This window comes from Hippopotamus amphibius, chromosome 1 (genome assembly GCF_030028045.1).
Source record: "Hippopotamus amphibius kiboko isolate mHipAmp2 chromosome 1, mHipAmp2.hap2, whole genome shotgun sequence".
In the NCBI taxonomy this organism is placed as follows: Eukaryota; Metazoa; Chordata; class Mammalia; order Artiodactyla; family Hippopotamidae; genus Hippopotamus; species Hippopotamus amphibius.
The window spans coordinates 233,541,011-233,567,817 of NC_080186.1; the positions used below are offsets into that span (position 1 = coordinate 233,541,011).

Here is a 26,807-nt window from a genome sequence, read left to right on the forward strand (position 1 = left end):
AAGAAAGCTCAGCAGCTCAAGAGAGAGAACCTGACCGCTTCCGAATAGTTAGAGCAAAGAAGAATCTCCTGAATAAATATGTCAGTGCTCCCCCCTTTCTCATCAGCACAGAACATTTGCCACGCTCTCCTGCCCGTGTGACGACGGAGGGAGAGCGGATGACCCGTTGGGGGAACACGCCTAAACTCAGCAGCTTACGCAAACGGCGATTATCGCCAAAGGGGAGGAGGCCGGGGAGCTGTGCAGCCCTCCCGCCCGTCAGAGGCAGGATGGCGCGGCTGGGGAATGAGAAGTGGGGCCGAGGAAGAGGGAGCAGGGCCCCTTATTACGAAACGTTTTTGTTTCTAACATGGAAAGATCGTGAGTTCCCAGAACCCGCTTCTTCGCCCGCCAACGCCTCGCCTGCTGCCTCTGCGCGGCCCTGCGCGCCTGGCCGGGCTCCGGCCCGCCACCGCCCGCGGCAACGCTTGGCGCCCCCGAGCGCGCCTCGGCGGACAGCGGGGGAGGCTGCAGGGCGGGGCCCGGGGCGGGGGGGGCGCGGGGGCCCGGGGCGGGGGGGCGGGGGGCCGGCGCGGGGGGCTCCCTCCCGGCCCTGGCGCCGCCGCGCGCTGGCCCGGGAGGAGCGCGAGCGCGATTCCCGCGCGGCCGGCCGCCCCGCCGGCTTTTTAAGCAGCACCCTGGGGACGCTCTCTAGGAGCGGTGCGAGGAGTGGGCGAAAGTGGAGGCGGGGGTGAAATACGATCGTCCTGGGGGACAAGACTCCAGAGGTTTGACGCCTGAGCGTCCAGACTGGCTTAGCCCTGGGGGCTGAACCGAAAGCGGTGGAGGAGCGGCTGCGCTCCAGCCAGGTAGGGCACACTCCTCCAGAGATGGAGTGGAAGCTGGAGCGCACCGCGCGGAGGAGGGTCCGGACCGAGGAAGAGATGCTGTGGGTGAGCAGCGCCCTTTTGTCTCCTAGCCCCAGCTCCCTAAAGGGGCTTCCTGGCGAAGGCGCCGTTTATGATACCTGTTTAGGACTAAGAGGTAGTTCAGAACTCTAAATCCTGATCATAATTTTGAGTTGTGGGATTTAGTTATTTTCTGGAGGTGGCTAGTTTAAGAAAAAAAAGTGAATGTAGCTTGACAAGCTAAGGATCTAGAAACATTTCCCACCTAATATTATGATTTTCCTAAATAGTTTATATTCCAATACGTTGTCTGTATTTTCAAAGGAGAATGTCATGCGGGTGCTCGCCAAAGAGATGAAGCAGAAGAGAGGTCAAGGTTCTCCCGTGGTGAGTGTCCAGTGCTTACTCCAGTTCTCTGTCTTAAATATGATCTTGATCAAACTAATTCTTGCTAAAGAAGATATTTGCTGGAAGTATGCATTGGTCTGAAAATGTGAAAAATTTAAACATCTCATAAAAAGTTAAAAATCTCAAATTTGAAAAATTAAAAAATCTCAAAAATTTAAAAATCTCATTTAATCTCATATTTAAAATCTCAGTAACTACAGAGCCTATATACTAAAACGTTTTTGCAAGAAACTGAAGATCTCTGACAAGTAACGGTAATCATTTGTATCTGAATGGTACTTTCTAGGTTTTGCCTCTACAGCAAAAGCTGGAGTTTGGATGTGTCAGGTAGGCAAGTGCCTCTCTGGCTGGCTGTTACAATCTCGTTGTGACCGTTGCTAGTTTGCACTCCCCTCTGTTGAGTCCATAAGCTTGCCCCCCAAAGAAACGGAAATGGTGCCATCTTGTGGTCAGGAGGAGAAGTGGCATAATCAATCCACGGCCCTTAGGTTAATAAGTTAACAGTGGATCCAGTGTGGTACTTTTTCACCTTGAAAGTCTGAACCCAAAGGCCTTTAGCTTCTCTTGGAATCAGTGTGAAAATAAAACAAATACAAAGATTTTTATCTTAATTTTTACAGATAAACAGCTCTCATATGCTTTAGATTTCTCATTATCACGATTAGCCTTGCTTCTCTTTAGGCTAAGTAGTTTACACTCTTTTAGTCTTTATGCATCGATTCTAGTTTCAAACCCATTGCCAGTCTTATAGATTTTTCTAGACCTTCTTTACATTTTTCTATAACTAGTGACACGGTAAATTGAACACATAACTTTCAGAATGCACTTTCAGAATGCAATGACTAATATCCTTTGTATCAGGAGAAAACAAATGGCGTTTAACTCAAATTCCCTAAATAATATTTATTTTTCCCAAACATAGCTGAAGATTTGTCTTATGCCCAGCTTTTGTATCACCATGACTCCTAAGTATTTTACTACCTAATACAGACACCAGGTCTTTTGGTCAATAAATACAAGTAACCGGAAAAGCTGTAGTTAAGTATAACTTTGTTAACTCATTTGTACAGGAATAACATATTTTTACATCTGAGCCTTAATTTGTAAAGCCTAAGTGGAAGTATTTTGAAAATTTTTCTTTTTAAGTTTTTGAATAAAGCAAATATTGGTTTTATTTCTTATAATATTTTTGGAGGAACAGGTTTTGCCTTTAAATTTTTCTTTAATGTGACAAGATGGAAGTTCTGCCACTGTTTCATGTTACAAATTTGTCCTCGGTGACTTTATGGGCCATGGAAAGCAGCAGCGACCTGAGTCAGGTAGGCAGTGTATTGTTAGCTGGCTGCTTTGGATCAGTTCAGCAGCCACAACTACCCTGCCACTTGCTTCTGGATAAATTCTTCTTGTTAACGAAGTGCACCGGTTACCTGTGTGTGATGGGTTGGCAGTGTATTGTTAGCTGGTTGAATATGTGAGTGACATCAGCTAACATGCAACTGCTATCTTATTGCATATACAGTGAACATCAGAGTATAATTAAATCTGTAAGTCATATGTGTGTCTGTGTGTGTATGTATACTTTTTGCCATGAACCAGGTTGCTCTTTACCATAATGCTTTTATAACTGCTTTTCAGTTATAATAAACAGCTTTATAATGATGAAGAAACTACTCCAATTAACTATTTTGAAAATTTCAGGTAATATTCTGGATAGTCTCTAATACTTGTAGACAGTATTAAAGTATTTGTGAAATTATATATTTATTTTAAATATAAAATTTAGAATATAATGCCAATTTGGAATGCAAAATCTAAAATGTTTCCTCAAATTTTCAGCTAAGTCTTTAGTATTCTTTCTGGGTGATCAGTTTCTTAATTTGACATTAGAGTAGGTCTCGATTACCATGTGTGTGTATACAGCTAAAGGAAGACTTGAGCTAACTTTCCAGATGACTCAGTCAATGAAAACAGTTTCACTTGAATAGCAAGAAAGTTGGGGGTTTTAGGGGGTTGGGAGATGGTGTTGAATTGTTTGGAAGATTTGCCTCAAGTCTTCATTTTCTGTAAAATCAGAGACTCATACAGTGTTTGAAAGAGAGCATGAGATTTAGTCTGTGAAGGGGCAGAACTGACCGTACAATATAATTTAAAATATTTTCTCATTCCCTTGGAGGCCGTTTGACCCACGGAGCAGTGTCAGGTGTGTGCTGGGTCCCAGACACACACTGTGGTCAGGTAGACATTTGCAGCAAGTTCATGGAACTGACCTTGGTGGTCTGGTCAGTTATTTACACCCTAAATGAGATGTGAGAAATATATCACATTCTCTACTACCCATTGAATTATAAGTTGTTGGTGAAGTAATTTAAATTCTTACCTTATTTTAAATGTGAACATTTCTAGAACCATAGGTTAAATAGATACCTATAATTTGATTCTTATGCATTTTGGTACTGTCAAATCTCATCCTCTTTTTGTTGTTGACTAGTATCATTCCATTTTCAGCATCTTTGTGTTTAAGTATCCCTTTAATATAAATATTGTTTTCACCTTTTTTTTTTAAGGTTATGTTTCAACATGCTATTTTCTGTAGAAAATCACTAATCTGTTGATAAAAATAAAACCTACTAAATTTAGAAGGCTTGTCCTCTGTGTTTTACTTTAAAATTTTTTTAAAGAGCAAGACATAAAATGCCAACATTTATACTCAATAAACAGAATACATAGTTCAGTTCCCAACAGTTCCTATTATTGAGTTGATGAGAAAGGAGAGAGAGAATGGAGTGTAGTGAAGATCAATGAGATCAGTGGGTAAGGAGGTGACTGAATGTATAAATTCAAAAAGAATATGTTTCCATAGGCGTGAGAAGGAAAGAGGGGTCCACACTTGGGATGTCAAAGGAAGAGAAGAAGGAAAGGGGTTGAAAAAAGAAGAGGAGGGAGGCAATGCCAGTTGGAAGTATTTTCTCTTGGGGCAGCCGCTGCTGTTCACGAGTGCTGGGGATGTAATCGCTTCCCTTCACACCCTCTGGAAAACGTCCTAGTTCCTCACTGCACTTTAAGGCCCCTCCCTCCGCCACCAGGCCCTGCCCCCAAAAGAGAATGCTTCCCTCCGCAAGATGTGGCCTTCACCATCCAGAGGGAGGAGGGAACGAGAAGAGTGGGAAGAAGTGTGATGGGCTAGTTTCTTGGTGGAACAGGTATTAGGATTTTACTATTCCCTGGGGAAGATGAAGTCAAGCTGAGGGATAAATACAGACAGAGCATCCCCATATTAGCTCCACCCAAACATGACATTTTTTTTTCAAAGGAATACGTCATCAGGAATACACATGATTTTGTACAGGGATCACTCAAGACTTTCTAGCTTATATCAGGCAGTCTTGAAACACAGTTAATATGTTTAAAGAAAATAAATATGGAGAAATAGTGTTTGTTTTCCTTCTTAGACTTTGTCTATATATATATTTTTGCTTTTTACTGGAGGGTTTTCCTACTTGAAGTTACCTGCAGGCAATCCAGTTAGGTCATTAGATTATAGTGTGATTGTGCAGTTATAATGTTATCAGCTTTTCATAATTCAATAACTGCATATATATCCATTTGTATATATAACCTGTCAAAGTAGTATATTTGTAATAAAAATAAAGCATATATATGATATGTTTTTGCTTTAGAGTTTTCTCTTTGGAGATCCTCATGATACCCTGATCAAGTGTGGTTTTAAAAATTTTGTTGTGCTGAAGCCAGCTTGCCATGGTTTGTAAGAATCAGTTGTTAAATTTTCAGGAAGTCTACCAGCCAGTTATTAAAGCATTAGTAGATTAAAACTGACTGTGTGGGTGTGTTCACACCATAGAAATTGCAAATGCTGCAAACTGGGGCTCCTCCTCCAGAGATTTAGTGTTAAACATTTACCAGTCACCATGGCATATATGCTATGCTATAGTTATTAAGAATTGTGTATATGCACATATATACCTGCTATAGGTGCACTATAATTAGTAGGATGCAATTTCAAAAATGAAGTACAATTTTCAGGGAGTATTTCATTCACACTTGTTCCACTCTCCAACACTCTGTATTGTTACATTTGCCATAACATGAGGACCAGGAGTTAGTGGGAAGTCCTCCTCTCCACTTCCCAAATAAAACAAATCAAAACAAACTTTAAGTCAATGAATTATTAACCACAATTGAAAGTATTCAATTTTGTCCCTTTCCTTTGTCAGGAGGACAACTGCTGAAAACTCTTTTATGGGATACCTACTATTTTTCTGTTACACTTCTCAGTTCAGGCAGCCCGTAGCAGTTTATGTCCCAGACTTTTTGTTGCTGAGATAGAGAAGATGTTATGCTCGATTCAAGAAACATGCATTTTTTTGTCTGTGTGTTTGCCTGGTAGTATTCATATGAGACATTCGAGGTCTGGGAGCAGCACATCAGCAAATGGCTCTTCTCCCGTTCACCACACAGAGCCCGGTTGTTACAGAGCCCTGAGTGGACGCCAACGTGACACACTTCCAAATCCCTACCTGCCTTCTCTGCATACTCAGAGGGGCGAGGGGAGAGAATCAAGTCTCACCTGCCAGAGATCCTAGGTTGACTAAGACAACCAAGTGTGGAGAGAGAGAAGTGAAAAACCCACTCTTTACGGCTTTGGAGAGAACTAGTGATTTGGGGCAGGATGGACACCTGAGCTGCATTCTCTGGGACAGTCCTGGTCGCCCCCCGGTGCGTCACCCTGTCTGGCAGGGGGGCGTCTACGTAACCTCTGCGTGTGGCCGATACACTTGTGCTCACACCCTGATGTGAGCGCGTACACACCCCACAGTCCCGCAGCGCGGCTCTGCACTCTTGGGAGTCGTAAGTGGGGGTCAACCGCAAGAGTGTTCCGGAAGCAACACTTGGCGGGATTATCCGAAACAAAGTTTTGCTTAGAGGCCCAGAATTCACATTGCTAACAGGCTTTTGAGGGGCAAAGTTGCAGCAGACAGACGAGTTAGGTGGCTTCCATGTCTTCCACAACGATCCAGGTTAGTACTGATTCCTGCCCACCCGACACACGCTGGTAACTTGGAAAGGCTTTTTGTTCCCTTTGAGCCCCATCCCCGATTTATAGGTGGGGAAACCAAAAAGCAGTCGAGCTTGGCCCAAGGCCCTGCTGCTGGTGAGAGGCAGAAGCAGCCTTGCTTGCACAGACTGCCACTCTTTTTTAAAAAATTTTTTTATTGTGGTAAAAGTCGCATAATATAAAACATACTATTTTAACCATATTGAGCGCTATCCTTGAGGTGCCCCTGCACATCCCCTTAACCTGAGGGGAACTACACCTCCACCCCCACCAGAGAGCTTACTAAATACATTCAGAGCTGGGGGTTGGACATATATGTTGAAGTAGAAGATATTCCAGGAAATATACTTGATTTCTTTAAGAACTTTAAACACTTTTGCAGAACTATATACTGAGGTGGCATTACTGATTTCACCATAGAAAAGAATCTTCACTTTTCACTCATCAGGTCAGAATTGGAGAGCCAATTCACAGTCATTTAGATTGGGTCTTCCTTCTCAGCCAAGTTTTACATGACTGTTTTTTCACATTTGTTGGCCCCAGCATTGCTATTTAATTCTTTTATGAAATGAATATATATTTCATGGGGCAATAATTAACCTTTCATTAACTTGGCAGGTTGCTTTGTTAGCCAATAATTAGAAGGCTGACAAAACGTAAGGATCAGGAGAAAAGGTATGTTGTGACTCTCACCAGAAGGCTCAGTGATGGCTCATGTTTCCAAGACTCGTGTGACTGCAGTCATTCCCTTTTTGACATTCCGAGTTTTGACTGTTTGGAGTTGATACTTCTTGTTGCAGCCATGAGATGCAGCATTGAATTCTTTCCAAATGGCTAATCTAGTCTGACTAGAGTAACAACCCAAATTCACCTGGAAGGAATCTGTAAGGAATTAACCTGTAAAGAATTAACCTGTAGGAATTTATCAAAATTGACCTGAAGGAATCAAGCTGAATGATCATATACTCGTGGTTTTTTTCTTACACTTGGGATTTTCACTGAGAAATACAGACTGACTCAAGTGTTAATATTCTAATTATGGTATTTGAGTTGCTTCTGGAAAATAATAAATATTTAGAATGATGAAGACTTTTTCAAATGTTACAATAATGTCATTTATGAGGGACTATTTGGCTGGGTGTAGTAAAGCATACCATGAACCTATACTTAAAAACAAAAAAACCTCCAAAAAACCCAGAATTCTGTACATGAAACAAAAATACATAAGGATTAGAATCTATGTACAGTTCACATTTTTCAATGTTTATTTTGCCTTTTATTACATAAAAATAGTCATTTATAGTTAGTTACTCTGGAAATGTCACACACTGTCTTGAATTCAAACAGTGGTCTAGTGTGTTGGCATTTCCATCAAGTACAATAATAGAAAATGTCAAGTCAAACAATAAGATATTGAAGCACATTGGTGACTGTATTCTTTTAGTGTGGTCAGATGAATTATTTAATATATTTCATTTAGAGTCTTTGGCTACTCTTCATTTTTGCTTTAGGTCACATCTCTATCGTGGGGACGTTCATTGCCTGTCACTGACAAGATAACATAAAGGAAAGTCATCCTTCAGTGCCACATTTAATTGTCAGAGTGTTTAAAAGGGATCAGACCCTTGTGGAGACATTTCTGTATGCTGACTGTTGCCTTAGAATGATTCAGTGGCATTTTCATAGATCCTCTTTCTTTTTTATGATCATTTGTCTAATCAGAGCTGCTATCTCAGGCCTGATGACTTCAATTGGTTCCTCTGGCCTCCAGGACTTCAAAACTTGACCTTCAGGGCTGACCAGATATTTCCAAAAATTCCACCTTGGTTCTTTCTTTGAAGAATCTAAAATATCAGAATGTATTTTCATGAGTAAGATTTTATTCTTTGTGAAGATTTTCATTTCTATTAGTATCTGCATACACGACAACTTTAGAATCAAGTTCTAGGATTGCCATCAAAAACCAAACTAAACAAAAAACAAAACACCCAAACAAAGCAACTCCAAGTCTGTGTAACCAGATTTCTATATACTTGGTAACTTCACTGATGATTCTACTGACCTAGAATCATGAAATGAAATAAATTAGTTTCTTTTAAATTTGTTGATCTCAACCACAAAAAATTTACCCTGTCACTAGCTGAAAACTTTCAGTTTCTTAACGTTTTTTTAAAGATAAAGTGATGTTCCAGAGGTCTTTGGTAATAGGAATGTACAGATTACTTTTTGTAGTAAATATATATATATATATATGTTCTTAATATTGTTGCATATTACATAGTAAGGAATTCTAAATAATTATAGATATCCTTTTGATATATTTTAGTTTAGGCAAGAAATGTAGAAGTTTTTTCAATTTATATCACAGGATTTGTGTGCATTATTGACTAACATGAGAAAAATTATAAATAATTATTATGTGCCTAATAATGTATGCTCAGTGCTTTATACGGATCCTCTCCTTTAATCTTTACAGCAACCCTGTAAACGCTGGATATTATTATTATCCCCATTTTGCAGATGAGGAAAATGGAGGCCTAGACTCATAGTCACATGCTAGTGAGTGCTAGAGCCTGGACTGATATCTAGACCTTCCTATTTGCAGAGCTTGTGCTCTCAAAGCAGGGGACATAGCAAAGCAGGCAGATTTTAGAAGAAAGGTGACAAATTCATTTTTGTACATGAGAGGATTCAGGTTATGTGGGACACCCAATCAGAGCAGGCTTTGGAGATTAGGAGCGAGAGCTCACCCAGGAAAAGGGGACAGAGTAAGGAGAGCCCATGCGGACGTGGCAGAATCCTGAGGATCAGTACAGGTAAGGGTGGAGGAAGAGAGGAACCTGCAAAGCAGAAAGAGAAGGGGTCGGAGTAGAAGTCACAGGCACTGAGACCCACCAGGTTCAGAAGACTCATGGAGTGAGAGGCCAAACGCGGTGATCTAAGAAGGGAGCACAGACAGGGAAGCAGAGAAGACAAATGTTAACTATTCTTTCAAAAACGCTGGTGACGAGGTAGGTAGAAGGAACACACTGCCTAGAGTTTTTAAAGTTGGGGGATACTTTTTATTGCTGGGGAAAGAACAAATGAGGGAGCACAGGTTAAAAATAGTGAATAAAATGTAGCCTAATATTTACTTGTATGTGTTTGACTTTGCATAGTGTGCCAGCCATTACATTGGTTATTCCATTATTTGTAGTACTGCTGATTAGCTGAAACATCAATGACTCGTATGAACACCGTATTATTAATTTAAAGCCTTCTTAAAATCATTTTGAAAACTAGCCATTTTCTATAATGGAAAATGTGTTTTTAAAGATAATGCCCATTAGGGCAGGGCTCTCTCTAGTCAGTGTGACATCTCTGTGTGAATTAGAAAAAGATACCCTTCCCAGTGGGGACAGTCCCTCGGCACATATCTTGTACTCGCCTGTGTTTCAGCCGCCGTTTGCCTCTTTACTCCTGTTTAGTGAACAACATGCACACCTGTACAGAGCCATCTTGTTTGTGATCACATGAGCAGGTACTGTCCATTTTGGCCTGTTTTAAAAGATCTAATTTTCCTTTGGCCATCAGTTTGTAATCTTTGTCCCTGGAGCTTCATGTAACTTTAGCGAAATCTTAAATCACTGTTACCTTTTTGATTACACAGCGTAAGTGGAGTTTCAGAAGTTTTTTAGTGACAAAGGGGAAGAGCTATTGTGCTCAAGTATTTGGTTGCTATAATTGAGAGATGATTACAAGGGCACATGCTCTGGCTTTTTTTCTTTGGTGTACCCTGGAGATAAAAGGAATGAAGACCTCACTCTAGTTGCTATTCATGGTATTAGGCATTACTGACCTTTCCTAGAAATGGAATATAATGTTTTTGGATGATTCTGATTTCATACTTAAATGAAATATTATAGAACATCACTAGCTGGTTTGTTGGGTTAGAAGCTTGATTGCCTGGCTGAGGTCATGGTTTTAGCAAAACTCAAATTACCCACAGTGAAAACGACTGAGGCTGTTATCTATATAAGTTAGATGAGAGGACATTAGCTGAATGTCCTTTCAAACAGTGCCTGCCACAGTGTAAGCTGTATGTGTATAAGTCTCTTTTATTATTAACACACCTTATCCTGCAAATAATCTTCAGGGGTAGATACTATTGGTAATGTCATTTTACAAATGAGGAAACAGTCACAGAGAGGTTAAGTTATATGCCTGAAGCCACACAGCAAAAGAGCAGGGGTTTCAACCCAGGCAGACTGGGGCCAAAGCTTAGCTTTTAGTCACTATATGGCACTACCTTTATGCTGGAAAATCTTTAGATAGATTTCTGTAGCTACCTTAATTACAGACATAGCCTAACACTACCCTCCTTCAAAAAAAAGCTATGTTTTCTTGAATTTTACCAAAAATCATCTGGCAAACTGAGATATTATTCACCCTTGAGGAGAATATCTCAGATTAGTAAGGCAACATAAGATTAACCACAAAGATAAATTTAACTAATAATGCTCAGCAATACTGAAGAGGGAAGTGTAGCTTTAATACTGGGGAGAGATATTTGCCCACATGTTAGTTAAATGAGAGGAGAATTGAAATATTTTGTGAAAATAGCCATGACCACACTTAAATTCTTCAGGAAAATGACCATATGGAATAAAACATATTGGAGTAGATTTATTTTGCCATCCAAGAAGTTAAAACATTGACTTCAGGGAAGCATAACTTCTAGAAAGTTACAAAGGATGAGAATTTAGCTCTTTGATAGTTTTATAAAACTTTCCCACTAAAACATTTCAAATGAATATATTGTCTTGGTACATTTGTTTTAAAAATGAAAAGCAATTAAAAACAGTAAATTGGTGAGGCAAGGTAGATATTTACCAATAAGAAATCTAAATGCAGGTTCTGCTTCAGGTCCTAGAATCTTAATCTTGTGGAAGATGGGGAATGTTACTCCGAAGTTACTTCTTGCAAAAGATACTACTTCCTTGCTGGGGCGGGGCTCCGATTCTCCAAACTGATTGCATGGAAAAGCCAAGACGCTGAAGTGGAATGGTCCAAACTCTTTGTGCAGTTCCTGCAGTGCTAAGTAATTTCTGTCTGTGAGTTGGCAGTCACTAGCCACGTTTACAACTAGGGCAACCTCCCGGAAAAAGAAAAAAATCCAACCGGAAAGTGAAGCAAATAAAAGATTAAAAAAAAATTCTGCAAGTAGTTAAAATCCTAAACCATTTTGGAGAAATAGAACCTTTGATAGATGGCTATTTCAAATTTTAAAATATACCCAGTTCTATTGAAAATCATAACCAGGATGCATGAATTAAAATTCTGAAAAATCACAATTATTAAAAAAGCCCTAGGTACTCACGAAAGTTTTTTTTTTTAAATAAAAGATAAAAATCTGATTATTGATAGAGTGCTTTTATTGTTAGATTATGGAACTAATACTTTCATATTCACATTATATAGACTACTTCATATTCACATTACTAAGAATTTCCTAAACAAAGTATTAATCCAGTACTTAAAGCAAACAGTTAAGATAATCAGTTATCAATTAGAAATATATAAACTACGAGAGCTCTGATGGCTAACGTGATATACTAATAACATTACTTTTAAGACTAAATTATAACATGACCATTTAACAGTGAAAAATGGACTATTAAGAGAATGAGCAGAGAACACGGACAAACAATAGAAATAAAAATCAGAAGATGCAACTTACTTTGCCTTTAAACTTTTCCAGAGAAACCGTTCTTCCATTTGCATCTTTCACTTCAAAGGTATAAAAGCTGTTGATTTTAGGTTTTAGGAATTTTAGTTGTAGAAGAAATAGCATTACTGTACATAGAACCATAGACAGCAAAACTGCAAGTACCTTTGCTTTGGGCCCTGAACATCTCAGAGGGTAGGCTGTGAGAGGCTCCATCTTGGAGCTTTCTAGAGGGAGGTCTCCGCAGCCTGGAATTCAAGGAGGAGCTGAAACTTGAAACCGGCTCAGCTTAACGGAAAGTCAGGAAGGACAGACTAGCTCCTCTCACTGCCGAGGAGTAGAAGGACCCTTCTCAGACTGAGAATGGCGTGAAACTCCTGAATGAAGTAAAAAGCTCTAAAGAATATCAATGCATATACGATGTCAGTTGCAATTTTTGCTAGAAAAATCAGGACATTTTTGGTAGCTCTTTAATACTGGCCCAACAAAGAAAATATTTCACCAGAAGATGGTGCCCTTGTAACTTGAAAGCTGTGAAGTGCTCCCAGCAATTGGCTGGATGTAGGGAATTGGGTGTATAATATCCAGGAATAGTTCAGTGTCAATGACATTGGTCTATTAGTATGACATATGATCTATAGGAATTTAATATTATATGTGTGTATATATGTATATGTATATATACATATGGCTTAAGCATGCTATATGAGTTCAAGGAATTTATAGCGGAAAGGGCAGTGAAATATCTGAAAAGGCTACTTGCTCTGACCTCATCTAGCTAAGGTAATGCCAGGTGAATATAGTAAAAAATAGATTAAAAACAATGATGGCTCTAAAAAAAAACCCTCCTTTATCATAAACCAAATGATGGTTCAGTGATTTTTCAAATTTTTGATTATGATGCACAGTAAGAAATGTACTTTACAATGTAACTCAGTACACACACAGGCAGGTGTAACTGAGAAGTTTCATGACACAATCTTCCCCTTTGAACTGCGGGGCACCCTGGTCTATAGCATTTTTAAAACAGCCTGGTTCTGACCCATGAAAATGATTTCAAGTTCACCAATGGGCTGCAAACTTTAGATAGAAAAATACTAAACTCTATAATAAAGCAGGACTTTAATAATTAAATAAGATATTTCTACACAAAAGGCAAAAGCACGTCATCCCCCATCCTACTTGGGTGCGTCATCTAGTTGTTTCATTTATTATCTTTATTTTTCCTGTGGCTGCCACCTTCTACAGGAGGCCTAACTTTGTTGAAAACTTTAGGGGCAGATATGGAAAGGGAATTGAGGGCTGCATATCCTGAAATCCATAGTTCCTTTAGCCACCTTAGAAAATGCCCTGTTTAGGACACATAGCAAGTTTTTTATTTATTTATTTATTTATTATTTTTTTGGGGGGGCTACACCAGGTTCAATCGTCTGTTTTTATACACATATCCCCGTATTCCCTCCCTTCCTTGACTCCCCCCCTCGAGTCCCCCCCCACCCTCCCCGCCCCAGGCCTCTAAGGCATCTTCCATCCTCGAGTTGGACTCCCTTTGTTATACAACAACTTCCCACTGGCTATCTATTTTACAGTTGGTAGTATATATATGTCTGTGCTACTCTCTTGCTTCGTCTCAGTTTCCCCTTCAACCCCCGCCCCCTCCCATACCTCGAGTACAGAGTGAAGTAAGTCAGAAAGAGAAGGACAAATATTGTATGCTAACTCACATATACGGAATCTAAAAATGGTACTGATGAACTCAGTGACAAGAACAAGGACGCAGATACAGAGAATGGACTGGAGGACACATAGCAAGTTTTGAATGAAGGTATTTCGTTCCTCTAGGGCCTGACTGTTGGTGGTGTGGTAAATTTCCAGAAAGTGCTAGAAAAGTGCATGGAATGATCTGAGAAGCTTGTGAGAGTCTCTTCCCATCACTGTTAGATCTTTGGACCTTTAGAGGACGCGCTCAGGAGGCTGCCAGCCCTGCTCTGGTCCCTGCTTCTGGGGTAGGTGTGTTTGGAGGTAGCTGAGCAATGCCCACAGCTTAGGCGCAGAAAAGTGTCAAGGACCATAAACCACTTCACTCCCACTCTGGGGACCTGATAAGAATGGATACAAAAGAAAATTATTCTCTTGTAAATATAATTTCTAGTAAAACCCAAAAATGTACACAAACTGTATTATATCACTTCTTAACTGTGATAGTTTTACTTTGGTGTTCTCTAGCCGAGTTATTGAAAGAGACAAAGTCCCTGTGTTTATATTACCTCCAACACTGCTATGTAACTTAAATTCTCTGGCCTTGCTCCTCCAAGTCCAGCCCTTGTCTGCAGCACTGCCATCACCTGGGTGCTTCTTAGAAACACAGCATTTCAGGTCCCACCCCAGCCTTTTTTGAATCAAAATCTGCATTTTTACTAGCGTCCTTCATGACTCAAATGCACATTTAAGTCTGAGAAACTTTAGACCTCAATCTTTTCCTGGTTTGCAGAGCAACAGACTTCTTTCGTTTCCCTTTATCTTCCACGGTAGGTGTGTTTTGTGCCTCTGTGTCTACACTAGCTACTTTAACTCTGCAGGCTGTTTAAGCAAATAGCTTTAAAAGTTCCTTCATAGAACCTGCTGTAATTTGATGTAAACTCATCCCATTATAAGTGTGCTTTGAGGAAGGGGACAGAGGGGTCACTCTGGAAGGGATGATGACTGACCATCTCCCAGGCAGGACCCCATAGGGTAATATTATTTTGATAAAGTCATGATGATAGCTTCTAGTCCATTGTTTCTAAGAACCTCCCACTGAGTGATCCAGAGCTGAAAGGACTTGAGAAGGCCACTATTATGCTTTATGAACTTGCAAGAGATTGCTCTATAAGCCAGCATGCCAGTTTTTACAACCAGAAATAAAATGATTATGCAGACCTGACATGTCATGTTTGTTTGACCAGAAAATTCACTCTATATAAAAACTACTTGGAAAGCTTAAGTTAGTCTCTTGTCAAGGACAAAATCAGATCAGAGCCAATTTGTTGATTTTATGATTCTTAAGGCTTACAAGCATGAGATATAAATAGATATAAATATATATATTTATGATATATAAATACCCATATAGGCCCATTAACCAAACATTCAAGACAACAGTTTGGGGAACTCCCACCCTAGACAGTGGTGACCACAGATAGATTTTGGACCTCAGACGTCTCTTCTTTTATTCATTTGGCAGAGTCTTTCTCTGTATATATTTGATTTCATCATCTCTAAGTTTTCTGGGGATCTGTCATCATTGCTTACATGTTCTGTCTACACTAAGACCATCCTCCAATGACAAATAAATCCACACTGCAAATTTCTCTGCACAGGTGATCATATGTTAGAAAACCCACCAGCACTCTTTCAGAAGATCTAGGAAGGCTTCTTAAAGGAGGGGAAGAGATTGATGAGGTTGAAGGTCAAGGTTAAGGGAAGCTACTGGGTCAAGAATGGGATAAAGCAGTTGACCCAGTTAATCAACCAACTCAGGCCCTGTAGAAGATACAATAAAGTGTAAGTGATGGAGGCGGCCTGCCACAAGTACGAAATCAAGTTTGGAGGCAAAACACACATGAAACAAGGGGTCAGTTATAAGGCAGCAAATAACCAAGTGCTAAAGAAATGACTTATGTTTGTAAGAGCTTTGTACTATAAATGATCCCAATAAATAACACGTTTGTAGAAAGATATTTTTTATATTTAATATATAAATATGCATATATTTATACTAAAGGGGGTCATGTGTAGTATAAAGCTCTTTACGGACATTATGTAACAGTTCTTTGAAGTAGAAAGACGTTACTGACTCACCCAAGACCACAGAACTCGTAAGTGGGAGCACCAAGACTAGAGCTTAGACTTTCAACTTCATAACCAAAAGTATTTTAATGACATTAAACTATGTCTCTGTAATAGACAAAGTATGTTTACTTAGAAGAAAACGTGACAGGTGAGAATGCTGTAGTCCTCTGGTGAAGGGATTTTGTTCATCAGGAGACATTTCGTTTTATGTGAAATCACTGTAAGGGTCTGAAGAGGGGAGGGAGTGGAGAACAGCAACCAAAAACTTGGCCTCGTGTTCTGAGGTTATGTGGAAGGGGTCAGAGTCTGCAGAGCGGCAAGTCAAGCTGAGAGGTGATAGTGTCTTGACCAAGGCAACCTTGGTGGGGAAGAAAGTCAGGAAGGGGTAGACTCTGAAGACTCTCTGGAGCCCCCAGTGGCAGGTGTTGGCAGTGCAGAGTAAAGGATATCTAATCTTGATAGTTTTTGCTTGGGTTACGTTACTCCCAAGGATAAGAAGGCACTGGAAGTTAAAAAATGAGACGGTAAACATTTTGGTATTCACGATTAATTTTAAATAATATTGAGACCCTGATTTCAAAATGTCTGTGGACAGAATGCTGCTGTGTTGGGCTGGTGGTGGTGGTGGGGCAGGTGGGAGGGGCAGACATTCAGAGGCTAAGGAAGGGCAGTTGGCGGGGTATGCCTGAGAGCTATGGGATCGTCTTTGTTACTTTTGTCTCTGCCATTAGGTTCTCGGAAGACCCTGGCCTCACCAGCATGTCTTTCCTTGGAATGTCTAGGTTTTTCCCACCCACTGAATATTTGTGTGTCAGATTATTTATCACTAGATATGTATTTGTTTCTGTTTCCCCAGTTGTTTCATTTTGTTACTTCCTGACCTTATTTTTAACCTCCCTAGGTTCCTTTCTATTTATTTTTTGGCCCTGGTGCCCTGAATTCCTCCCAATTTAGTGTCAATATGATGTGAACTCTAAAGGTAAACAAGGCACACTGATGTGCTTGGAGTATCAAGTCATTCATCCCTTTTCCCTTCTTTGTCTTATTTTCCTTATCTTCCTCTTCCTCTCTATTAATAAATACTTGAGTCATTTAAAACTATGCGACAGGCATTTCCTCAGCAGGAGATAGATCCTGGAACAAAAGTTTAAAAACATTGAAGATCAAATACCATAATCTACAGCAGCATTTCCTAAGCTGTAGTTATTTGTGTACTGCCTCTGTGATTTGCCTTGTCTGCACACCATTTGTTAGTTACTTAACTTTTTTTGCCAAAATGGAGTCATTTAGTTTACTCAATTTTTATAAGGGAAAACTTTCTATCAACATTGAAAAATTTGAAACATTAAAAAATGCACATTGAAATACATAACTATTAAAAAATGTTCATCTTTGCCATTACAAACCATATGTCCTTAGTGGAAGGGGTGACTGAGAACGATATATTGAAAATGGTATGAACAATTGCATTCTCTTTGAAAGTTCTTTTGTGTTGAATACAGATTTGCCTCCTCCCATGTATTGGTCCTAGCTGTGTCATAGGGAGCAACACAAAAAAAGTGTTGCTTTTTTTCCTAACTTGCTTCCCTTTAAAGAAGACAGTTCCTTTTGGGTCTCCTTTCCTCTGGGCTAGATACTCCAGGCGCCCTCACTCCATTCACGTGTCGCTCTGTTACTGTGTTTTCCCTGACCTCCTATCAGTGCAGTCTCTTTCCTCCAAATAAAATCAAGTTTTGAATCCTGGTGTCCATCTCCTTCCAAAAGAATGGTTCTGAGACTGGCTGCAGTTCTCCAGATGAGTACTGGCCAGTGCAGAGATAATCAGATTTTGCTTGCTTTTCTTCTGGACACTGTTTTCCCCCTTAATAAGACCTAAAATTGTACTACTTAAAAAAAAAGTAATTGCATTATCCTGTTGACTCATATTCTGGAGGTGGTTTACTATTGCCTGTCATTTTCACTTCTTATCAGTTCTTTCCCATGTTAGGCCTGTGCCTTGAAAAAAACCTAAGTGGGAAGATTTTTCGCATATTCTTATTGAATTGAATTTTGCTGATTTTGGTCTTTGTCCCAGACTTTATTTTGAATCCTACTCTGTCCTTTAACATTTTAACTCTCTTCTAACTTAGGAAAAACAATTTTGATAAATAAATTTACGTTCAAACCACTGATCACAAACTGAACAGCGTTAGGCCAGGGACAAAACCCCTGCGGTACATCCCAGGGGCACTCATCCAGGCTCTCGTGGACCCAGCAAGAGCTGGGCGATCTGGGCCACTGGCCGCAAGCTACTTATTTCTAGTGACTAGTTCGTATTGGAAAACCATGAAAAACATTTGTCTATCTGAGTTTGGGGGGGCATTTTCTCACTTGTCATCATAGATCACTAGTCAGTATCCGTTCTGGAACCGTTGTCAGTGTTCTGGGGTTTTGTGTGTCTGGACGCAGAGACTTGAATTTATTTAAAATGCCCAGATGAATACTCATTGCTTAATTTATCTCACTCTCCAGTTTCTGCAGAAATGTTTATTATGTCCTGTCCAATTTGAAAATCATTCTTCTTAACGGAAAAGAAAGAAAATAGCTTATTTCCTCGTCTCTGGATTCCTTCTTAAATGCCTTGTGCCTTTTTAGGATTAATTGCCTCTGGGGGAAGAGATTCATTCATTTATTCATGAGCTCCTAGATGCCCTAAATGTCTTATCATCTAAAGACAGGAAGAGAAAAGACAAAGTCTCTGGTCCTAAGGAATTGATAATATAGTAGATGGACATAAAAATAATCAGAAAAGTGAATAAAAGCTCTCGTAGTCTGTGTGGGCTGCTGTAACAAAATGCCATAGACTGGGTAGCTTATACACAACAGAAATTTATTTCTCACTGTTCTGGAGGCTGCAGTCTGAAGTCACGGTCCCAGCATGGTCAGTTGAAGTGTGTCTTCTGGGCTGCAGACTTCTTATTGTACCCTCACCTGGTGGAAGGGGCTGGAGAGCTCTGTGGGGCCTCTTTTATAGGGACACTAATCCCATTCATTAGGGCTCTGCCCACATGACCTAACCCCTTCCCAAAGGCCCCACCTACTAACACCATCACCTTTAGGGGTTAGGATTTCAACATGATTTTTTTTTTGCGGGGGGAGGAGGGACACAAACGTTGAGACTGCAGCGTGAGCAGAGGTGCTAAAAGCACAGGGGCGGCATCACTTTGTGGGTTTAAACCTTGGGTTGCCCTGGTGCTGAGGCTGTGCCCTGCACGCTGCAGCGTCCGCCGTTCGTAAAGGCAATGTTGTGCGCCGTCACGCGCCGGGGCCTGAATCCTGGGTCCGCTTTTTATCAGTGCTGTAGCTTTGCTCAGGTTATCCTCGTTCAAGCCTGTTAACCTTCACTTCCCAACTCTGGAGAGTGGGGGAAACATTGTACCTACCTCATAGGGTTGTGAAGACGTTTAAATTAAAACCCCTCTAATACATTTATCTCAGTGCTTGGCACATATTGAGTGATAGATGCTGTTATTATTAATAAAATGTGACCAGGCTCCATTGGAAGCACACATAGTGAGCTATGGAAGCACAAGGAGGGCTGAGTATTGGTTTCCAGTGACGGATGTAAGAAATTACCACAAATTCAGTGACTTGAAACAACGCACATTTATTCTCTTACAGTCATGGAGGCTAGAGGTCCAAAATCAGTTTCCCCGGCAGAAGCCAAGGTGTCAGCAGGGCCTTGCTTCCTCCAGAGGCTTTAGGGGAGGAGCCATGCCTTGCCTTTTCCTGTGTGTGGTGAACCAGTGTTTCTGGTGGTGCATCACCCCAGTCTCCGTCTCTGTGGTCACGTTGCCTTCTCCTCCTCTGTGTGTAGTCAGATCTCCCTCTGCCTCCTTCCAGAAGGACATGTGCTTTCATTTAGGGGTTACCCAGATAATCCAAGATGATACCCCCATCTCAAGATCCTTAAGGTGCACCTGCAAAACCGCTTTGCCCTAGAAGGTAACGTTCATAGGTTCTAGGGATGAGGACCTGGATATCTTATGGGGCCATTATGGTATTAGGATTCTCTAGAGAAACAGAATCCACAGGAGATATGGACATAGACATAGATGTAGATGTAGACATAGACATAGACATAAATATAAAGAGGCTCCTGAGGTTATGGAGGCTAAATCCCACAATCCTGCCATTTGCAAGCCGGAGAACCGGGAAAGCTGGTGGTATGATTCAGTCCAAGTCCAGAGACCCGAGAACTGGGGGACTGCTGTTGTAAGTTAAGGGGTCTGAAGGTCTGAGAACCAGGAGCTCTGATGTCTGAGGCCAGGAAAAGATGGCCATCTCAGTTCACGCAGTGAGGGAATTGGCCCTTCCTTGGCCTTTTTGTTCCATTAGGACCCCTGGTGGATTGGATGATGCCACCCATATTGGCAAGGCTGGATCTCTTTACTCAGTTTACTGAATCAAATGCTACTCTCTTCCAGAAACACCCTCACAGACGCATCCAGAAATAATGTTTTACGAACTATCTGGGCGTCCCTTAGCTCAGTCAAGTTGACACATAAAAGTAACCATCACAATTATCAGGCTGCCTAACCCAGTTTAGAATGGGGAGGAAGGGAATGCCAGAGACGCTTCCTGAAGGGGTTGGTGGCAGATCCCAGCCATGAGGGTGGGCTAGAGAATTGTGGGAGAGCATCCCAGGTGGGGAAGCTGTCCAGAGAGAGTGACCGTGGACAAGCCAAACGAGCCAGACACTCATGGTCACTGTCAGTGTGAAATTTCTTAATCATTTTTCTTAGCTGATGTATCAAATTATTCTTTATTTCCCTCTTTAAACTCAGGATTATTTTATTTTTAAATGTATATTTAAATTCGGGACTTCAGAAATACCTTGATCAAGAGGACCATGTTTGTTGCAAATTAAATATATCTTCAAATATGGTGGCTGCTCCCTTTCTTGCTGTCTAGAAGGGTGAGGGCCACTTCGTTGGTGTTTCAGAGGTTGCAGACCCAGCTTAGCCCACAGCCTGAATGGGGCCCACAGACGTGCTTTGCTTAATCCCATAACGTTTTAAAATTTTTGAATCACTTGAATACTTTGAAAAGAGGGGAAATTGACAGGAAAAGTCTCAATTTCTAACGTCTGTTGAAACGTGGGACCACGTACCCCTCTGACTGTCTTTCTTGCTGAAACACAAGCATTCCAGCCAGAGAGAGATTCCCACCACCTAGTCTCCCTCGCACGGGGGCTGAGTCTCTCCAGTCCAGCCCAGCGCTGTGGTTTCCTTGCTGGAGAGAAACCAGGAAGCAGGAAGATGCAGGTCCAAGTGGGCTCCGTTTCTCCCTCCAGGCCCACTTCTGGCAGCTCCTTCCCTGCTCCCCCTTGTCTAGGCTTCTAAGAGTGACACGCCTGATTTACGTTTCCAGGGCTCCATCTTTCCTGCTCTTCAGCTTTCCTGTTCCTACTCAAACACAAGAACAAGTGCAGAACAACTGAGAGGCAAAAGAATTGACCCCAAACAACACTTCACAACAGCGAAGCCTCAGGCTCTTGACTTCTCTTTTTCTGGGGAAGGTGTCCTTTTTGATGCAGTTTCTGGAGGAAAACAGAGCAGCAGTAGGGGAGAGAGTGCCACTCGCCAGCTGGAGTGACTGCAGGCGGCCAGGTGATCACCTTCACACGTACTTACTAAAAAAACCAAACAAAACCAATATTCACAGCCTTAATGTTCTGGCGTACTTCCTTCCTACCTTTCATTTATAGGTAGGAAGTGGGACCATCTTGGAATACTCTTCTATAGTGTCCACTTTTCACCTGGTAGTACAGTATAAGTGTTTTCATGTTTTATTGAATATTATCCTAGTTTGAAAGATTTTTAAATTGAGGTGAAATCATAAACATTAAAAACATAAAACTGAACATAAAATTAAACATTTTCAAGTGAAAAATTCAGTGGCCTTTAGTACATTCACAGCGCTGTACAACTAGCATCTCTATCTCATTCCAAAATGTTTTCATCATTCGAAAAGAAGGCTCCAAAAAAAAAAAAAAAAAGAAGACCTCATACCCATTAGGCAGTTTCTCCCCATTTTCTCCTTCCCCCCAACCCATGGAAATTACCAATCTGGGTTTTGTCTCTATGGAGTTACCTATTCTGGGTATTTCATATACAAGGAATCATACAATATGTAACCTTTTTGTGTCTGCTTTCACTTTTCATAATATTTTCAAGGTTTATCCATGTTATAGCATTTTATTGGTACTTCATTCCTTTTTATAGCTGAGTAATATTCATACACATATATTGTCATATAGGAGTATATATATTCCATTGCACACATACATCGCCCCTCAATTAGTTTATCCATTTCCACCTTCTGGCTATGATGTATAAAGATGCTATGAACATCTGTGTACCTGTATTTGGGTACCTGTTTTCATTTCTTTTGGGTATATCCCTAGGAGTTAAATTGCTGGTCTTATGGTAATTCTAGGTTTAACTTTTTGAGGAACTGCCAAACTTTATCCATAGCAGTTGCCCCATTTTGCATTCCCATAAGCAGTGTACTTAGGTTCTAATTTCTCTCCATCCTCACCAAGAGTGGTTATAAATAGATTGATTGACTATAGCATCTTAGCGGATGTGCAGTGGTGCTTCATTGTGGTTTTGATTTGCAATTCCCTAATGTGTGTCATCATTTCTAATGGCTAGAGAGTGTTCCCTTTTATGGATGTGACATAGTTTACCCAGTCAGTTCTCCACTGGTAAACACTGAGTCCGTCTCATCTTTTGCCCTTATATATATACTTGAAAGCATGGACTTTCCGATGAGGTTAGGGTATAGCATCTCCATTTACTCAATGTGTGGTCATAGGCAATTCACTTAACTTCTAAACCTCAGTTTCTTCATTTGTGAAATGGGAATAAATAACAGACCCGTTTCACCAAGTGTTTCAGAGTATTAAATATGAATGTGCGTCAAGCCATTAACGTATGGGTTTGTACATGGTAAGCACTTAATAGATGCTGGAATCTTTGATTTCTTCCTTAAATTCTTAGAGGTGACATTGCTGGGTCAGTAGAGGTTAGGGACATATTTGAGGGCTTTTGACACACATTGCCTAATTGTCCTTTTCAGATACTAATTGACATTCCACCAGCACTGTATGTCAGAGCTTGTTTCTAGAACCTTCAACATTGGGAATTGTCATTTAAAAAATCATTGCTAACATCTCATTATTGTTTTAAATTTGCATTTTTTGATTATTAGTGAGCTTGAATATTTTGGGGGCATTTATATATCTCTTTCATGAATTGCCTTTTTATGTCCCATCTCATTTTTCTCTTGGGATGGTAAACTTGTCTAAATTTCTGTAAGAGCCCTTTATACAAAGATATTAACCTAACATGCCTGTCATTTTGTTAAAAAATAATTCATTTTCAGTTTGTCATTTGCATTTTAAGTTCACATAGTGACATGGCACGGGTCACCACTAAAGGATCTGTAAATACCAAACTCCTGGTGTTTCTCAGAGGGGATGGACAGAAGTTGAGCAAGTTAAGCCTCAGTTTTCCCCTCTGTGAGTTGGGATTGAACTAGAAAACTGCTGTTTATTTCCAGATTTTATGAAATTTTATGATTTTATATAAACATATGATCAGTATATAGTTATTCAACTTCATATTTTATATTTGTATGTAATAGTAATAGGCATAAACATAATTACTCTCTAAACTGCTTTGGTATGTCCTGAGATCCTTGAGCAGAGGATCTAAGTGTGCGTGTGTGTGTGTGTGTATAATTTGTGTTGTACTAGATTAGTTGTATAATTCTCTTTTAAGGAATTTTAAGTTTTGTATCATTGAGGCTACTGTAAATCATGGGTCTTTATTTTAATTAATTAATTAATTTATTGGATTTATTTTTTTATTGGCTGTGTTGGGTCTTCGTTGTTGTACACGGGCTTTCTCTAGTTGTGGCGAGCGGGGGCTACTCTTCATTGTGGTGGGTGGGCTCCTCATTGTGGTGGCCTCTCCTGTTGTGGAGCAGGAGCTCTAGGCGCGTGGGCTTCAGTAGTTGCGGCACACGGTCTCAATAGTTATGGCTCACGGGCTCTAGAGCACAGACTCAGCAGTTGTGGCGAGCTCAGTGGCATGTGGGATCTTCCTGGACCAGGGCTTGACCCTGTGTCCCCTGCATTGGCAGGCAGAGTCTTAGCCACTGCGCCACCTAAGAAGTCCTCTTTTTGTTCTTAAATAGGTATTTGATGCAGTTAATCCTACCTACTCTAACTTCAAGAGCAACTTTGCCAAGAGGCTGTTGGCTGAGGTTCCGGTTGCTAGCAGCCCAATTACCACAAGATGGCGGCAAAGCCAAACCAGGGATGCCACAGCCCACTCCTTTGGGGAAGAGCCTTCCACCACTGACCTCCCAGAAACTGTGCTGAAGATAACTCCTGAGAAAGAGACCTTGATTCCAGGTGAGGTAATAGAAATGCCACAGGCCAGTTTTAAAATCTTAAAGAAAGATGTATTCCTGAGAGAATCTTTGTCTTACAGAAATATCTAGTGTCACATTTAGTCAACTTCTTTTCTCTTTTTCTCCCTTTGAAAAAGAAATTTCCAAGGGACGGGGAGGGATGGGGGAGGGGCTGAAATAAAACCAAAAGACAGTATGTTGTATTTTAAATGTGTTTCTGAGATTTGCATTGGTGGATGATTGCTTTTGTAAAGATTTTAAGTATGTATAAATATAGTCTACGTACATATGTATACACACAAATATGTATCTCTCATGTTCTGCAAATATAGAGCTTTTGATGACTCTAGTCAGACTCCTTGTCTACAACAGTCAGGAAAAAGGTGTATTAATAATGAAATAATTAGGTATGAAATAGGAGAAGGAAAAGATGAGAACAGGAGGGGATGAGTAGAAGAGAAAGAAAAGGAAAGAAGGGGAGATAGATGGAGAGTAGAGAGGAGAAAGGGGCAGGGGAGAGAGAGAGAGAAGGAATAATAATAAGAAGAAAGACTAGAAGAGGGGAGGGGAGGGAAACAAGAAGAGAGGGAAAGAGGGAAGCAAAGAGAAGGAAAGGTGAGAGTGGGACAGTCTAATGCCTGCCTGGGACAGGGATGGGGAATGGGCACCAAAGCTGTGATCTGGTGGGCAGGATCCAGGATAAACCTGTCAAAGCTTGGAAACACGAGGAGCTCTCCTTCTAAAATATGTCTCACGTGAGCACAACCTATAACATTTTTTTCCCCAGCTTTACTGAGATATAATTGACATATAATGTTATGTGGGGTGATACGCTGCACTTACGAATTATAAAATGATCGACACACTGGGGTTAGTTAACATGGCCATCATGTCACACAGCTACCATTTTTTGTGTGTGTTGAGAACGTTTAAGATCTATGCTCTTAGCAATTTTGAAATGCATGATACAGCACTGTTAACTACAGTCATCATGCTGGACATTAGACCCCCGAGGTTATCCATTTTCTGATGGGGAGTTTGTACCCTTTGAATGACACCTCCCCATTTTCCCTGCGACCACCATTCTACTCTCTCTTTCTTTGAGTTTGGCTTTTTCAGATTCCAGATATAAGCGAGATCATCCAGTATTTGTCTCTGTCTGGCTTATTTCACTTAGCATAATGCCTTCAGGGTCTATCCATGTTGTTGAAAATGGCAGGATTTCCTTCTTTCTCATGGCTGAATATTTCATTGTATGTATATGTATATACACATATACCCCATCTTCTTTGTCCATCTGTTGATGAACAATTGGGTTGTTTCCATATCTTGCCTATGGTGGATATCTCTTCAAGATCCTATTTTCATTTCCTTTGGATAAATTCCCAGAAGTGGAATGGCTGGATTATTGCTAATAGTTCTATTTTTAATTTTCCGAAGAATCTCCATACTGGTTTCCGTAGTGACTGTACAAATTTACATTCCCATCAGTAGGAGTACAACCTTTTTTATTCCCACCCTTCAGAAGCAAAACTTGACCCTTAGTGATTTAATTTCTGTTCTTCCTTTTTAAAATCCTAGTCAGTGTAAGTCATTGTCTTATTAGCATGTTTAAGACAAATGGTAACTTAGTGCCACTCTTTTCTCAATGACATTAGACACAAGGAGGCAGTGTAATCTTGCAGATGGAAAGGGAGCCCAAATCATTTTTAAACCAATGAAATTTTCATGTAATAGTAAGTATCAGCACTGAAAATAGCTGGTTGAAGCAGTAGGAGATACACGGTTGTAAGAAAGGTCATCCTTATGGCGATCTTATGAAAGATATTTTAGTTGAGGGGTGATTTTAATGCTAATTGTATCAGAGGAACTTCTGGCTAAAATTAAGGCCTCCCCTTTCCTTCCTAGGTCCTTAATTAATTAATTATTTTCAAATAAGGCATTGTATGAGAAATTTAGAATTCTAAGAGAGATTATCAGTCAAAATAATTTAACAAGAAAGTCTATTTTATTTTCTATTTAAGTTAATACTGCATGTTAATCAGAAACATTGGTGTCTCAGTGTCTTGCTGGTGGGATTTCTTTCTTTTTGTTCCAGAAGGGTGAACGCTGAAGACCCTCCCATGCTAAAGGGGAGAGCTGCAGAGAGGTTCATTTGCAGTCATGCTCTGTGGACAAAGCCTGAGAGGTCCCGGATTCCTCAGAGTGCTGGACCTGACCTCTTTGTTGATAACTGGGGTGATTATCAGTACTAGCATCCAACTGCAACTTTTTCTTTCTCATCTGAGGTTCAGAGAGCCGGCTTCCTCTCCACGTTACTTGTCTACCAATAGGACAAAACAAGGATGAGTAATTTTGCAAACAGAGTAAGATCTAAAACTTTGCAAAACAATTCATGTTTCCATCCTTCTTTCCTCCTTGAAATTAGATTTTG

The 26,807-nt window shown here is 40.5% G+C and overlaps 2 protein-coding genes across 4 annotated transcripts in view; one reads left to right on the forward strand and one right to left on the reverse strand.

The window, feature by feature from the left end:
• The first annotated feature begins 704 nt into the window (after positions 1-704).
• The window catches only part of CDC20B (cell division cycle 20B), a 51,120-nt gene continuing 25,017 nt past the window's right edge, over positions 705-26,807 (forward strand). Inside the window, exons 1-3 of the mRNA XM_057743476.1 lie at positions 705-932; positions 1,212-1,274; positions 24,155-24,374. Coding sequence (XP_057599459.1) covers positions 870-932; positions 1,212-1,274; positions 24,155-24,374 — 346 coding nt within the window. The 5' untranslated portion in view covers positions 705-869. The remainder of the gene's footprint in view (positions 933-1,211; positions 1,275-24,154; positions 24,375-26,807) is intronic.
• On the reverse strand, positions 7,617-12,310 carry GPX8 (glutathione peroxidase 8 (putative)). Of its 3 annotated transcripts, none has more exons than XM_057743490.1 (3): positions 12,089-12,310; positions 11,242-11,503; positions 7,617-8,213 (listed from the first exon to the last, which is right to left on the reverse strand). In XM_057743490.1, the coding sequence occupies exons 1-3, from the start codon at positions 12,290-12,292 to the stop codon at positions 8,050-8,052; spliced, it is 630 nt and encodes a 209-aa protein (XP_057599473.1). In that variant the 5' UTR covers positions 12,293-12,310; the 3' UTR covers positions 7,617-8,049. The 3 variants fall into 3 exon arrangements, with proteins under 3 accessions (XP_057599473.1, XP_057599491.1, XP_057599482.1); XM_057743499.1 differs by lacking the exon at positions 7,617-8,213 and adding an exon at positions 8,511-9,209 and having other exon boundaries at positions 12,089-12,298; XM_057743508.1 differs by lacking the exon at positions 11,242-11,503 and having other exon boundaries at positions 12,089-12,298.